General features: G+C 39.5%; 1 protein-coding gene across 1 annotated transcript in view; it reads right to left on the bottom strand.

Annotated features, from left to right (window-relative positions):
- Positions 1-765: 765 nt before the first annotated feature.
- The window catches only part of LMO7 (LIM domain 7), a 191601-nt gene continuing 175544 nt past the window's right edge, over positions 766-16822 (bottom strand). Inside the window, exons 22-31 of the mRNA XM_058548316.1 lie at positions 16690-16794; positions 15992-16084; positions 14891-15357; positions 13950-14015; positions 11875-11927; positions 9259-9472; positions 5936-6214; positions 3397-3505; positions 2176-2278; positions 766-848 (exon numbers count right to left, since the gene is read on the bottom strand). Coding sequence (XP_058404299.1) covers positions 826-848; positions 2176-2278; positions 3397-3505; positions 5936-6214; positions 9259-9472; positions 11875-11927; positions 13950-14015; positions 14891-15357; positions 15992-16084; positions 16690-16794 — 1512 coding nt within the window. The 3' untranslated portion in view covers positions 766-825. The remainder of the gene's footprint in view (positions 849-2175; positions 2279-3396; positions 3506-5935; positions 6215-9258; positions 9473-11874; positions 11928-13949; positions 14016-14890; positions 15358-15991; positions 16085-16689; positions 16795-16822) is intronic.

Genomic DNA, 16822 nt, shown 5'->3' with positions numbered 1-16822 from the left:
TAATATCAAGAAAAGCCACATTCTGAAATATGATTAAAAGATTGGAAGGGAGATACACACACACACCGAAGAAAAAGAACTACTACTCCTTAAATGCATCCGCAAGTTTATTTACAAATGCAGTTGAACAGAAAGGCTCACTAGTTTCTGGAGAAAACTTCCAGCATACAAACTATGATTTTTTATTAGTGAAAAGAAGAGCTTTCTATTGGGAATTGCTTAGCAACAAATCTGGTGAAGAAAACAGAGGTCCCCTCATCAAGCAAATAAAATGTTATATAAGCTAAATTTTCTTTTTAATCATAATATTACATAGATGAAAAGAAGGATACAGAAAGCAAATTTGCGGGTGGGTTTTAGTGAAATTTTCCATATGGTTCTGCATTTAGTATACATTACAATACACAGAGCAAATGCAATTACACATTTATATTAACTATTTCAAATAATGTTTCAGAACCTTTTAAAAAAAACAATAAAATAACCCTCTTCAAAACACCACTAGAAAGTCAAACTAGATCAATACCAGCCTCAAAAATATTTTGAAGTTCTTATTTTTCCCTTGTGCTTTTAAGATGCTAAATTCAAAAAGTAAATACTGCACTTTTCCCCACATGTAATTACCTTCTTATAAATAAACAACAACAAAAATACAGGTTCTATCAAGACTATAATGCTCTGATGTAATCTAAAGAGGCCAAAAAAAATGGTTATTCTTCCTTTAAAAAGAGAGGAAAAAGACATACAATGTATATTTATAGATCTACATCAGCAGCAACCACCTCTTCTTCTATCTGCAACAGTGCTTTCGTTTGCAGGCTTACATCACATGGCGGTTGGCCGTCCAGCTGATCAGGCAAGGAGAGAAGAAAGAAAAGTGCTTAGATTCAGGGACACTTGAATATCGCCACCTGGGACACATCGCAGTAATCACTCAGAGAGTGGCCCCGTGAGGTAGAAACAGTAACCTTCTCACTCACTTAGGATAAAGCTAGGCAAATCACAGCCTCTGGCTTCTAGAATTCTTTATTTGCAAAAATGAAGTAAAATTTAACTGCTGATCTAGAAATAAGTTACACTCAACTCTCTATTATCTGTATTAGAGGAGAGAAAAGGCATGGGCAATTTTTCCATGATGATTCCAAAAATCAATTCTACTTGGCTTTGGAATTTGATTAAAGAGAGAAAAGCGCACACACATACACACACTCCCCCCGTCACACGCCCAGCCTTGACACTCTCTATCCTGAGTGGCAGCGTCCAGGAAAGGACTGGACTACTGGAGTAAGAAGGCTCAGAACCCGCTGACAGATAAAAGAGAGTTGACTGGGTTTAAACCATTTCCAAAGCACTCTTCACATAAAGGGCCACATAAATACCTCAGAGCTCAAAAGCAAATGGTTTTGCTGATACCACTTGTAACACCCTTTCACAATAAGGAAGAAACACACGTTACCAGCATCAAGGTTCAAAACAGAAACAGCAGTAATGGTTGTCTTTAAGTAGCTATAAACAATATGTAATCTAATTACCCTATCCTATGTTTTATAACACACAAAAACATGCTTAGACACAAATTAGCATGTGAAGTTTTTGAAAAACTCAATTTTTCCAAAAATGACACTGAAACACCATATAAACAAAATTAGTGCTTTTCTTTTTAAAATATTGTATGTTGATACATGACTATATAGTAACAAAGCATAAACTGACTACTCTTCACTATTTTAAACCAGTTTTTAAAGTTGGTCATATTCTAAATCAAAGCCCATTGTTAAATAATAGAAATCAGCTTATGATGAGGAACCAATCCTTAGCCAAGAAATAGATGACAGTCTACACAGAAGATTCATTTAACTGTCTGTTTTGGTTTGTTTGTATCCTTGAGTCATCAGAAGTTTCTCCAGACTCTGAGCAGACTGCACAGGACACCATCCTGACTCTCAGGCTCACGTCCCTCTCAACTCCTCAGCCCCAAAACCCACCCTGTGTGGCTGGGATCCTGAGCACTGACCCACTCCCAGAACCCTCTTTGAAGGGGACACACTACGATTCCTGACTTGAGTTCTAAGGCAGGGAGCTTGAGGGGGAGATGGCTGCAGGTTCAGGGAAATGCATGGGAACTCGGGGTTTCCTTAAAAGACAGGAGATTTTCTCTCTGATTTGCTCTCTTACATTTGAATCTGAGATAGCAGTCATTGCAGTAGAGCTGGCTGTTTCGGATTCTGACTTCGGCTCCTGAGGAAGAGCCTCCGAGTTCACACCCACAGGCCACACACTGGAGGACAGAAAAAAAAATCCATACTTGGTCAGCTCAAGAAAGTTTGGGGCACTCCCAGGAAAAAAAAAAATTGAGCAAATGCAGCTTCTAAGCTCTTAGATATGTTTCAGCAAAGAAAAAAAATGCCAAAAGATAATTAGTAAATTAAAATCAAGCCCACCAGATGAGACATTAAAGAATCCATAAAGCCAATTTTAAGAACTAAGATGATCATTCTAAACATACCAAAAGAGTGGAAATGATTCGCTAATTGGCTTGAAGAAATTTAGTCTTCATTCCTGCCAGGGGAATGAGAGAGGCTACAGCACTACATGAAAGAAGTGATGAAATGAATGAAGACTGGGTTTCTGGCACTCCACCTTGGGGGGAGCCACGCCCAGAGTCCCCACTGCACTAGCTTGGCAAGTGTTTGCACATGGTGCTTTTGCTTCAAGGCTGGGTATTTTGGTTCCACGTGCCCAAACGCTAATGATTTTGACTCATCCTGCTATGCCTAGGAACAACCCAAGCCAGTGATGTGTAAGCTTAAACAGGCTGTGGTCTGTGGGACTCCAGGATCAACAACCAGAATCTCTCTCCGGCCCAACACAAGTTCAAGAATCAGATAAATGTGTCTCTAAAGACAGATACTGCAAAATAAAGCAGTTGCAGCCTTAGTTCTTTCTTATGTGCAAGAACCATCAGGTGTAAGCAGGCTATGCAACTGTAAAAATATTTACCATGCTTTTTCTTCCATACTCACTCTATTCAAAGCTAGGCTTTTGGACACTGTTATAATTGCATGTCCCCATGCTGTTAACAACATTGGTAAATTACATTTCAAATATGCCTACGACAGCATGTTAGAGAAAGCATTTCTGCACTGTAAATTTTACTTATAAAATCTTAAGAGAATGGAGATAGGAAGTGTATAGTGTTTCTAGATTTAACTTTTGAAACTAGGTTCAAGATTTGAGAACTAAATAGTAGCAGGCAATTTGCAATTCAAAGTGCAGCACAGACGAACAAATGTAGCATCTAGCTCGTTAGTGGCACGTCCACACCCAGCGCTCAAAAAGCCATGCGCTCTCCAAGCAAAGCTTTGCGGGCCTGCAGGCTGTTTGTCTCAGTCTCACCTTAAAACAATGTAAATGATAACAAAGACCCAGGGACTCGATGATCATGGCGGCTCCTTTGCCCAGAATGTTATTACAGTAGGAGCACACACGCTTCCCACTGACTGACCTAGACGCGGAACAAGAATGGAATGGAGGCTTTCATCTGCGCAGCTCAAGGTTATTATTTACAAATCACACTCTGGTATTAACATTAATACCAATTTAGGAGAGTCTCTATATCTCTGTGAGAGGAAAACATTGACCAGCCAACCAAAGTACGCTTTGATTATATTGTACCTTGAAGGATCTCCATCACAGTTCTGAAACCCTTGATACCTAGTCACATGAACAATTTCAGTGTAATTAGTACATCCTGCACTTCGTGACTATCCTCCTTAGATCGCATCTGTTCTTAGCAATAGTCTCTCCCTCCTCTAATCCAGCCAACATCTTCTTGCCAGTGAAACCTGCCAAAGCACAACTCTAATCATATCATTCCACCCATCCAAACACTAAAAGAGCAGCCCCAACTTATTCCTAGAGGCGTTGTAAGTCTATTCAACCTACCATCTCAACCTTGTTTTCCCAGTTCTTTCCCATTCACCCAAAATTCTAGTTTAACAGAAGTATTGGTGCTTTCCCAGCTGTGCCTCTGGCTTACAGGACTGCCTCTGCAGAGAATGAAATGAAAACTGCCTGACAGCCACCATTTAGGTAGGTAAGGAGAGTTTCCACTTTCCTCTGGATATAAGTCTATCTCGTCTCCCAGGCAGGAAGGTGAAGGCCACTTCTTACCTTTGCATCCCACAGCACTAGCACAGCACTTCAGGGACAATGAAAAGTGCACAGCAGTTGAGTGCCTCATGCTAGAGCACCACCTCCTAGATAGAGACCTTCTCAGGGCAGAAAAACCTATGCTTGTCTCCTGTCTGCTGAGGATGGGGCTCTTGGTTAGTAAATGGGTACCGTCTCCTCTGCCTTTCCTCCCCTCCATGGCCTTCATCTTCCCCCAAAAAACACCATAAATCCTTACTCCTTATTCTCTTAATTCAAACTCCCTGATACACATTTCATAGATCCTGATACAAGTAACACTTTAGATAGATATAAAATATGTTCTCAACAAAATCCTTTATTTGATAGCTAAAAACAATCCCAATATTAATCATTGTGTTTCTACTTTTCAGTTTTTCATTTGTGATGAAAAATAGTATACGCCTGGGGCCCGTCCCGTGGCGTAGCGGTTAAGTGCATGCGCTCCGCTGCTGGCAGCCCAGGTTCGGATCCCGGGCGCACACCGACGCACCGCTTGTCAGACCATGCTGTGGCGGCATCCCATATAAAGTGGAGAAAGATGGGCACAGATGTTAGCCCAGGGCCAGTCTTCTTCAGCAAAAAGAGGAGGATTGGCATGGATGTTAGCTCAGAGCTGACCTTCCTCACAAAAAAAAAAAAAAAAATAGTATATGCCAGTAGAACTCCCTTCAGATGACAGCAGAAACACTGCTGTATGTGACTTCATGAAGCATTGATGATCCATGGAGAAGCTACACAGATCTAAAAGCCCAACACGTGTCGATATCTGAGCTTCACTCCACATCAAAAGGCAAGCTTCAAGTCAAGACCTATCATAACTCTTCCACAGTTCCTGTGGCATATGACCTACAGAAGTCAGTGTAGTCTGAACAAAATTTTGGCAAACCAGATAAGAGGCAAACAATGGTTTTGGAAATCAAAAATCCAAAAAGCAATATCTAACTACTTAATATTTTTTTTTAACCAGCTTGTTAAAAGTTCCACAGATGGTAGAGCCTGGTTATAATGCCTTCTTTTTACATTCAGTTCCTATAAAATGAGTTTGCATTATAATGTCATTAAAACAGTTGAACATTTGACAATAATGCTTTTACTCATAAATTTAAAATGCATTCATGGAACACTGTATATTTTTATGATTCCACACTGAGAACTATTCAGGCACATTTGCATTTAAGACATTGACCACAAGCAAATGAGACAGTGGCAATGAAGGAAACATTTTCTTTTTTTTTTTCTTTTTTCTTTTTTTTTTTTTTGTGAGGAGGACTAGCCCTGAGCTAACATCTGATGCCAATCCTCCCCCCTTTTTTTTTCCTTGAGGAAGATTGGCCTTGAGCTAACATCCGTGGCCATCTTCCTCTACTTTATATGGGACACTGCCACAGCATGGCTTAACAAGCAGTGCGTTGGTGTGCGCCCAGGATCCGAACCTGTGAACCCCGGGCTGCCGCAGCGGAGCGTGCGCACTTAACCGTTTGCGCCACCGGGCCAGCCCCAGGAAGCATTTTAAAGGCTTCCAAAGGCTTCATAAGACATCCATAAATGCTCTTAGGGTAGCATGGAAAGGTATTAAGAAACCTTTTTTAATTGATTTGGTAAAGGAACATTGAATGTGACACATTCAAAAAAGTTGTTTTTTCTTCTTCATTGGAAAGCTTGGACAAGATTTGGGGAAAGTTTTAATGAAAAAAATACCTCTGAGACCAAGGGAAAAAATGAGAAACCCTAAAGGCCTCACCTGTTGCGTAGCTGGGAGCCTGACTGTGCAGCTGAAGGAGAATGGCTGCGCGGTGTAGGGGAAGGTGCAGTGGTCTTCACAGACCCAGCTGAAGGAGGGGGTATGCTGGAGGATGGATTTCGCATGTAGGCACGGTTTGATGTGGACACCAGCTGAGGTGGTGGGCGACTGAAGTCTTGAACAGAGGAAGAAGCATAGACTCCTGCAGGCTGATTGAGCCAAGTGGACTGTCTCCAATAACCGGATCTTGGAGAATCCAGGTTATCTAGAGATTCACCCCTGAAACACAGAAAAGATTAATCAAAATTATATAATACATTCAACTACTAGAAATCTACTTATCATTACAACAGTCAATATCCTTTTTATGTATTTTTATAAGTATTAATCTAACAAGTCCAGTTACATATAAAATAACCTTTCACAACTAAAGTTTTTCATCAGAAGCATCATGATGTTTCATATTCAATTAACCTTCACTTGTTTTTAATTTTATTTACTTGGTGCTTAGGTAAAAGAATAAATACCAAAGTAGAAAGGAAAATACTAAAAGAAATAATATTTTTAAAATAAAATACTAGGACAAAGATGACATACATTCATCCTTTAAATCCTCAACTTTTTGGACATATTAATCTTAATTTTTAATACCCAAAAAATTACCTTCTCAGGCACTTACATATGTCAGGTATTAGACTAAACACTGTTACAAAAATACTAAATTTATTTAATCTTCACAACACTATGTAGGATTTTTTTAGATCTCACAGAAGTTCACTTATTTATAGTAAAAAGAGCTACTCAGTGGTGGAGATGACTTTCAAATCAAAGTCTCCCTGATTCCAAATTAACCCAGACTGTTCCCTACTGTGCAGCCCTCATTCACTCACCACCCAAAACTCTAAATTTAAACAACTGTTCAAGTGTCTACATTATAGAAACACTCACCAGCCACTTCCCTTAAATTGAACATGCATTTAAAGTAGGATTTAGCTCACAAACTGATTTAAATACAACTTTTAGAAAATCTCTCTTAAATGAAGTCACGTACTTACATTAATTCTGATTTACAAAAATTGACTCCAAATTTTGAAGGGTTTATTCTACCTGATCAACTTTGTTGTTATTACTTTTAAAACTTCATCTCTTATCCCAAGTTTGAGATATGTATTTTTTCTTTTAATATTATAAAAGTACTACATCATCATGACAAGAAAGACCCAAGCAGTAGAGAAGGGTATCTGAGGGAGAAATAAGGTTCCCGCTCTCTCACTCACCACAATTTACCTGCCCTAATCCCCAGAGGAAACCACTGTTAACTCTGTTATCCTTCTAGACTTTTACTCACATATGAAGCACATATTTACATATACATACAAATTTACATATGTAAGTATAGCCATGTCTATATAAACATGTAATGTGTTCATGTGTTTAACATTCTTAAACAAATGGGATTATTTGATAACATATTCTTAAAACTTGCTTTATTCCATATAATATATATTATTTTAGAACTACCTTCATGTCAGTTCACATGATAGACAGTACTTTGGTGGCCCCCAATGAATCCTCCTCCTGGTATCCATGCCCTTGTGTAGTCCCCCACCCACTGATTCTGGGCTTGGTCATGTGATGTGTTGGCCAATGGGACATTAGCAAACATGATACAAATGGAGGTGTGATAAGCACTTGCACAGTAGGGCTTATCCTCTTGCAAGGGTTCCTCTTTGAATCCAGGTGCCATGTCATAAGTCAGTCCAAGCAGCTATGTGGAGAGGTCCATATGAAAAACAATAGCTCCAGCTGAGCTCTCTGTGGAACATCTACATCAAGGGTTAGCAAATTATAGCCCACTGCCAGGATACCCACGATTCATGAGCTAAGGGTGTTTTATATTTTCAAACAGTCATAAAAAAACAACAAAGAATATGTGACAGAGACTTATGTGGACTACAAAGCCTAAAATTATTTACTATCTGGTCTTTCATACAAAAAAATTTGCCAACCCCAGCTCTAAATGACTACAGTTGCCCAAGTGCCCCCATCAACACAATGCAAGGAACTGTCCAGTCAACCCTCATAATTGAGAGAGATAATGAATTGTTATCTTAACCCACTAAGTTGTGAGGTGGTGTATTATGCAGCAATATGTCTCTTTCATTCTTTAATAGTTGCCTAGTATGCTACCTTATCAGTGTGCCACTATTTAACGAGTACTAAGTACACTCTTATTAGTAGACATTCTGATTACTTTGTTTTTGTATTGCCAATAATATTTAAGTGTATATCCTTTGATATATCTTTACATACCTATCCAAATATATCCAGAAAATAAAGTGCCAGAAACTAAATTGCTCACAGGGTATAGATATTAAAACATTTGCTTAATAAACACAGAAAAACTGTCCACTCGATTGGGAACAAGAACTATTTCCTTATACAATTGTCAATACTAAACTTAATCAGTTGTTTAACTCTCTACAAATCCCATAAAGTGAGATGTATTGTTGTTTTAGGAGTAGTGTTGATCTTTTATATGCTTATTGACCTTGTTTCTTTTTCTGTGAACCATCTGTTCATATGACTTGTCAGTTTCTAATAAGTTGTCAGGGTTTATTTACTGATTTACAAAAGTTATTTGTATATTGACATAATCAGCCCTCTATCTGTAATGTGTTGCAAATAACGTTCCTCAGTTTGCCAGCTATGGAAATACTGAATAAAAGTAGCTTCAGTATTCATTGACCCAAGATACATCTTTTAAAATGTTCATTCTCTCATTTCCAATTAATTTATACCTATATATTTTTCTTAAAGTTACAAAAATTAGGTTTTCACACTTTATGAACACTACTATCATAATTCTAATCTAACCATTATCTCATTATAAACAAACAAGGCTTAATTTTTTTTTAAAGTTGAGCAGTCAAGGGAGCACTAAGGGCGGCATGAGTAATTTAAGTGCCTAATCACACTGCAGAGTCCTATACCCAGCTTTGCAACAGATCAGCCATGTGGTTTTGTCCAAGTGTACTCCCTGCCTGCGCCAGAGTTTCTTCATATGGAAAAACAGAATTATTATCCCTGCCTCAAAACACTTTCCCCAGATTAAGTGAGATGATATAAACAAAGCAACTGGCGTAGGTCTGGCATGTAATAAATGCCCAATGACATCTGTCCCACCTCCTTTTCTCCCACTAAATCTTAGATAAGAGAAGATTTTTCTCTTATCTCTTCTGTCTAAAGTAGCCAGCATGTCTAGAAATTAAATATTTGCCTCAAACTGCAGAAGAGGAAATAACTCCCAAGTTGTCTCGCACCTTCTCATAAGACCAGGCAGACAAACGGGCTCTTTGTTTACACTCGAGCTGCGTTGTCGGATCCAGCTGTTGTCATCATGGAGGGACGTCCTCTTCCTCATTTCCTGAAGGATTTGTTGTCTCTCCAACTCGGCTCCTGAGGGGACTTGCTCCTTTTTGGAGCTCTTCTGTGATGAGCTGGTGCTCCCAATTCTGTCTACATATTTATTGCTTCCTACATTAAAAACACATCAAAAACTGCAGCATTAGCACATCAAAAAAGCGGATAGTGGAGAAATCTCCAAGCAGAGTGTAGTAAAAAATGTGACATTGTGCACATATTGCTAACACTATCAATTCTCAGTGAGATTGCTGCATGGGAACATAAAGTAACAGTCTCCTATTCCTGGAAATTTCAGTTCCACACCCAGAAGCATACCACAGAGCGCACTCTGGAAAACTAAGGAGGCTGCCTAAAAAGGAACCGATCAGCATTGATGTCAGCAATATTAAATTATAAAATGCTCCTCTAGAAATAGTTTCTCTTGCACTTTTCCCTTCCTTCCTAAATTAATCAATCAAGCACATGCTCATCAAATGCTTGCTTTGACAACTCTGCAAGAGAACAGGGAGTTCTATTCTTCCAAAAACTTACACCCACCCTGGGGAGAGCAGAGACATAAATGCACACATCTCTAGCTGACATGACTCGAGTCTCCATGGTATAAGTCATGACCAAATTGTAGGAATAAAAGCATATTCAGTCACTGAAATGGCTTTTGTGAAATTAAAAAATATCCAAGGAATCCAAATGATAACCAAGGAATGTTATCAGACTTGTTTCTGCTCTAAGAAACTAACAGAGCTATCATTTGGATGTTGAATTTATGAATGACAATTAAGTCAGCTTTTATCCTGAAAGCTTTGTCTCCCTGGATTTGCTGATTAATTTCTGATTTTGGTAAAACATCCATCATTTTGAAGTATCCTCTCCACCTTAATTTGGATTAAGAAATTTCATCTCAGGATTTACTGTCTTTCGGTCTCCAGATTCTTTGCTATTGCCACTCTTTCAAAATTCATGGTGTGTCACTGCATTAGTTCATCTTCCACTAAGCAATGAGCAAGGCCCCCAAAGGTTGTGTATAAACACCTACATTTGTATTTGTATATACAAACAGCTTATCAATGTGGTCCGATTTTAAATAAATGGTTTTCTACTTTAAAAGTGCCTTATTGGCATAGCCAAGTTTTTCAGTTAAATATTTGATAACTACCACTGGCTGATATTCAGGAGCTTACAGTTAGTAAAGGGGAGAAAATATACATACAAAAATAACCAGATTAATAACACAAGCCACAGATATCAACTAGACTATTTCAGAGATTCACACCTGTCATAACTAACAGGTCCTGTGTTTAAGTTCCAGAGAGAATACGATCAGTGCAGATTAAACAAGTTTCGTGGCAGATTAAAGTATTTACACTTTAATTTTAATGGTGGTTAGGGGCAAATTCAGGGGAGAAGAAACCGGAAATGCAAACAGAGAAGTGTAAGACCAGAGGAACCAGACGAGAAAGCATCTGGTAAGTCGAGAACTGAGAGAGAAAACAATTTGGTTATAGTTACGGGTTCTTACGGGGGAAAAACAGCAAATAGGCTGTAAAGTTAAACTAGGACCAGATAATGGAAGGTCCTATATGTTAAGGGACAGGGGTGGTCATAGAAGCTAACAGAAACAGTAAATTCTACAAGCTTTAACCAGAGGTTACAAACTAGCTGCCACCAGACCACTCGTGCCTAAGGATGTGTTGCTTGGCTCACAGAGGGTTTTAATTTTTTTCTTTAATTCCTTGTCAGCACTTAAAAGATAACATGAAAATCCAGATTGTTCTGTTTTGTGTTTCTCTTTACAACAGAAACAGTTGGCAATCACAGCCTTGCATTTGTCCACATGGCAGTGACAGGCTGGAGCTGGAGAGTGGCTGTCCACTTAGATGGGCATGTCCACCGAGTCCATCTCAGTCCTCACCTGAACCTTCACTTGTTGACATAACTGACCAGCACTCTGCTGACGCAAAGCCCGGTATGCAAACCCTGCTTAAAATGATGCATTTTGCTTGTTTTATTTTTCTTGGTTATAAAGCTTCGGTTCCATGTCTACCTAGAAATACACTTTATACTAACACTATCAGGTTACAAATTGTTTTTGCCAAGTTAGGGAAATCATTATCACTTTGGATTTTTTGCTATGTTGTCATTTAAATGCACAATTTCAAGTTCATACACAATTTTTAAGTCCCCTGGTACTCTGCAGAAGACTTTTCTGTCCCATTTCTTTGGCAAGATGAAATCTACTATACAAAACTGTATCTGCATTACTTTGCAAAATCTCCACATATTTTATTAGTTATTTAAAACCATTTTAATCTCCCAGTGCTCCCTCCATTAGAAAGTGAAGCCAAAATAAGCACAAGATAGTTTTTTATAAACAAATACTGAAAATACTTGGTTATTTTAATTTAAATGTAATCTTAATGAACCTGTAATATCTTGACCTTAAAAATACTGATCATAGCATGTGATAGCATAAATAAGCAACTGTGCTGAAGACTTTTGAAAAAATTCACATTTACCATTTTTATTTATGGAGTAACCATCCAGTTCAGTAGTGGATTTGGATTTATTCCTAAAACACAGAACACAATATATTACATATGTTGCATTAAGAACATCCTTTTCATATTTATGAAGTAAGAACACCAAAAAGATCACTTTTTAAAGTAATTGATTTGTTTCCTATGTCTGTTGAGAGCTATATTTGTTTTCACACCAAGGGATTTTTCATCCTGCACAAACTAGCAAAAACAGTGGCATCTCAAAAAGAGAGAAGAGCTTGATGCCAGAAATAGATATAAATGTGAAAATCCTCTCCAGTTTGTATGATGCTTAAGCCAATGATTTCTGATAACTTTGTGTACCTGGACTCTTCCAGATCAGGTAACAAACTGTCCCACTTCCTGCATGCTGCCTGAGGGTCAAGAAGCCAACTTTAGGGTACCACTCTGAAACAGCAACTTCCCAGATGCTATCCTGGCATTCCAAAGAGGTACTGGAGTGTACTGGCAAAGACAACTTGTGAAAATGCCCGACTTTGTAATGGTAAAATTTAGGTCTATATATCAACACATGCTGACCTCACTCTCACTCTACTAAGCACAATGACTTCAAATAATAGTAACAATAATGAATAATAATACACATCACATGCCTTATCATACATATGTGTATATACATATATACACACGTCTTGCACATGTATATGTATACAACATATAATAATGTGTATTACATAATAATGTATCACAACTGTCGGCAACATTCATGAATGGTTGCATTTGTATTTATATAGAAGAAAATACTTTTATTTCAAGCTGTCCAGTCACACTCCTGAATGCCTCTACACCACAACTGCATAGAAGTGTTTCATTTTTTCCAGGATTCCTTAAGTTCCCTTTCTCTGCAATCTAATTATTTTTTCAAGGTAATGAGCTACATAAATAAAGCTTATTTAAATATATAAATAAATCCATAGCTTTAAAAAAGAGATTTTAATGATCTATCGTTACCTGGAAACATTCATTACAAATAAGGTCATCCATCACTAGAATTTTTTTCTAGCTTAATGTCAGCCTATCACTACCTGTACATTCCTTTTCTTTTCCTTATCTACTCTGAGCCCTATTCAGTCATCCTGACTGCCTACAGAGGTCTTTCCTTATCTCTACGGCAAACTTCCTAAGGAATAAATCTCAGCTCTGAAAACACAAATTAATAGTCATACACTGGATATTTATAGAAAGATTGTTCAGAAGACCTCAGTGACTTCAAAAGTGAAAACCATTTTAAAAATTACTTTAAAACATTAAACTTAACATTTTAGGAAATTTTAAGATGTGCACAACTTTTCAGATATCTGAAATCCTATCTTCATTCCCTGAAACGGACCAGTAGTTCTAATTAAACTAAGAGAAAGGCCACAATTCTCATTTCAGATGTCCACATGTAACTTTATTTTAGGTAAGCTTATGCCATTGCTTATAACTTGTTTAAAATAAAGGTTAAGACAGATTGCAAAAAATGAACACAATTCTTCCCCTGTGTCTTATTCCCTTTGCGTTGTGGCTCCTGACATAAAGAGGTAGTTTTTCTCCTCTCCATGAACTTGGGTGGCCTCATGACTTTAGATAGAAGAAATGTGGCAGAAGCAATCAGAACTTAGACCACATGATGCCTTGCACACTTCCTCTCTTTAATTCTCTCTTTTCCCTGCCCAGCCACCAAGTATATAGACTGCACTGGCTTGCTGGATGTTGAAAGACACATGGCCTAGTTGTTCTCATTGCCCTAGCTGACAGCCAGCCAACTCCCAAAAGCAGAGCTGGCTAGTAAACTGGTAGTGGATGCATGAGGAGCCCCATCAACTAAAAGATCTGCCAACCGCTGACCCACAAAATCATAAGTCACTAGGTTTAGGGGTAGTTGGCAAAACAGCAAAGGCTAATTGATAAAAAGATCAACCAGCAAGATCTCTTTGTATCCCACCAAAGACCAAGCACTAAAGTAGTTCCACAAAACATCTAGGCAAGCCCTCAAATAGTCATCTGAAGCCAATTACTCTAATCCAATTATAATTAAATGTTCTACACACCTGTCACTAGAAAGCAAACCTGAAGATTCTTCCTCTCTCTTTGGTACATCATAGGAATCAACAGGCCTAAAAGATGGAAAAAGAGCTTATGGTCAAAAGATTAGACTTTAATGCCTTCCCTGAGTTTAAGATATGGATATCAAAATAACATTATTCTAGCCTCTTTATGAAAATGGTCTCTGGGTTGAAAACTGAACATATAGAAGTATTTCGATCAATCACCGCAGAAAAAGAGACCTACTACTACCAGACATTCACAATTCGTTTATTCCACAAATACCGACTGAGTGCCTGCTGTGTTCCAGTACGTTCCAGTGCTGGGCTACAGAAGTAAACAAAACAAACTTACTGCCTCATAACACTGACATTTTAGTGGGGCAGCAGGCCACAGACAAACAATAAATGCATAATATAAAGCAGGGTAAGGGGCAGTGAGAGAAGGAGTGGGGAAGAGGCATGTATTTTAGATGAGGTATTCTGGAAAGTCTGAGGTGGTGACATTTGAGCAGAGACTTTAAAAAAAGGCAGACATACAAACATGTGAGGGGAGACTTCTCCAGGCACAGAGACTAGAAAATGCAAAAGTCCAGGGGCAGAATATTTTGGGCATTTTCAAGGAAGGAAAAGGAGGCCAGGGTGGCTTTAACAGACCGAGTGAGGGGAAGAGTGGTAGGAAGTTAGGTAGATCAAAGATCCAAGATCCAGCTCACACAGGCCTTCTAGGCCATGGGGAGGACTCTGGATGGTACTCTAATGTGAGAGGAAGCCATGTGGAGACTTCAAGCAGGGAAGTAAGGTGACAGGAAGTAAGGTGACAGGTGTGTAGAGAATGGAGGGAAGGGAGCAGGAAGACCAGTTAGGTGCCTTTGAAGTGGGGAATGGATACAGCTAAGCCAAGCTAACTGAAAAATCACACGTGCCCTTTGGCTGTGGGGACAGACCTTCTATACTGGTATATTCTGACTGAGGTTTCCCTCTCCGCCTGGCGCCTCTGCTCCTCTGCCTGGCGCCTCTGCTCCGCAGCCTCTGCCTGGCGCCTCTGCTCCTCAGCCTCTGCCTGGCGCCTCTGCTCCTCAGCCTCTGCCTGGCGCCTCTGCTCCTCAGCCTCTGCCTGGCGCCGCTTCTGCTCCTCAGCCTCTGCCTGGCGCCGCTTCTGCTCCTCAGCCTCTGCCTGGCGCTGCTGCTCCTTCAGTTTCCTCTCTCTCTCAAGAGTGAGTTGCTCCTGCAGCTTCTTTCTTTGGCCCTCATTCTCACTTTCCTCTCGCTGCTGTCTCCTCTCCTCTTCTCCTGCCCGGGTTCCTTCTCTGTTGGAAGACTCGGACCCTTCACCCCAGGTGGCTTCCCAGGTGGCAAGAGCAGGCTCCCGTGTGGTCAGAGAAATGCTGTTTGAGTTTAGGACCATCAGTTCCTATGTGACCGGAGAGAAAAGAAACGCACCTGAATCTGTGAATTGCTATAATTGCTGAGACGTCTATATTCAGTTTTAGGTGATACTTACTGTAATTGGCCCAGAATTCCACTTGAAATGATATTAAAAGTTTTATCAATAACAAAGCCACACATGGGTGATGGAGATGTAACTTAGAAGAGGAATATGCACTTAGGGTCTACTGAAACATCAAAGCAAAACTCTGACAAATCAGAGCTCATTTTTGTTTTTTTTGTGTGTGTGGTGAGGAAGATCAGCCTTAAGCTAACATCTGTTGCCAATCCTCCTCTTTTTGTTGAGGAAGATTGGCCCTGGGCTAACATCCATGCCCATGTTCCTCTACCTTTTACACATGGGACGCCTGCCACCGCATGGCTTGGTAAGTGGTGCATAGGTCCGTGCCCAGGATCTGAACCTGCGAACCCCAGGGCACTGAAGCAGAGCACGCGAACCCAACCACTACACCACTGGGCCAGCCCCTCATTTTGTATTTTTCAAAGAGCTACGTAGGTGAATGTGCGGCAAAAGCCGAGAGAAATGTAGCATCTTCTATTTTTCAGCTAATTTCACCAACAAGATAGAGAAGGAAGAACACAGCATGTTTCAACACTACCTCATTCAAGTACTTGGAATTCTCTCTCTCTGCCTCCTGCTTGGCCCTTTGCCACTCTTCCCTTAGTTTCTCCTGCTCACGTTGGTATTTTTCCTATAAGAAGAAATAGCATATTAATTAATTAATAGGTTAATGATGTTAGCCTCTTTTTCATTAGCATTTTTGCTAGCTCTACTCTTCACATCAGTCTTTAAAGAGAGTAATATTATTTTAACCAATCAGATTTTTGTCCCTAAAGTAGAAAATAGCTTATATTGAATTAAAATGCAGAGGCTGGGAAAGGGTAAACTCTCAGAATTGAACCCACATCCACCCTTTACCATGGTTGTAACTCATTAAAGCCCCTCACTAACTTTAGGGGGACTGAATTACTCTGCGATGGACTGAGCACAGTCTCTGGGGAAGTAAATCCTTACAAACCTGTATACCTCTCATGCATAAGAAAATCCACGAAACTACAGTGCCCTGTACTCTCTAAAAACATACACAGGGTTAATAAATAATTATTTTAAAAAGATGACTGGAAATCTTCAAAACAGAAAGCAATTATTTAATATAAAATGTGTTACCTATCAAAAGATTTGTTAGTTATGAGGTTATTGGTTTTATTATTTGCTTCTCAATATTGGTCGACACTGACCAGGGACAAGCAGTTAGAGAAAGCCTAGTTCCTGTTGACGCACAGGACCCTCCTCTACCTGCAGCAGCCGGTCCTGCTCCTTCTGCCACCTCTCCTGCCTCTTTCGCTCTTCCTCTTGATCCCATGCCCAGCGACTTGGGGCACTGATGGGAGGAACTGGAAGCTAACCAGTTAGAAGAGGTGCAAACAAA

This window comes from Diceros bicornis, chromosome 9 (genome assembly GCF_020826845.1).
Source record: "Diceros bicornis minor isolate mBicDic1 chromosome 9, mDicBic1.mat.cur, whole genome shotgun sequence".
NCBI lineage: Eukaryota > Metazoa > Chordata > Mammalia > Perissodactyla > Rhinocerotidae > Diceros > Diceros bicornis.
The sequence above is the reverse complement of the archived record's forward strand: the minus strand, read 5'-3'. Positions and strand labels throughout refer to the sequence as shown.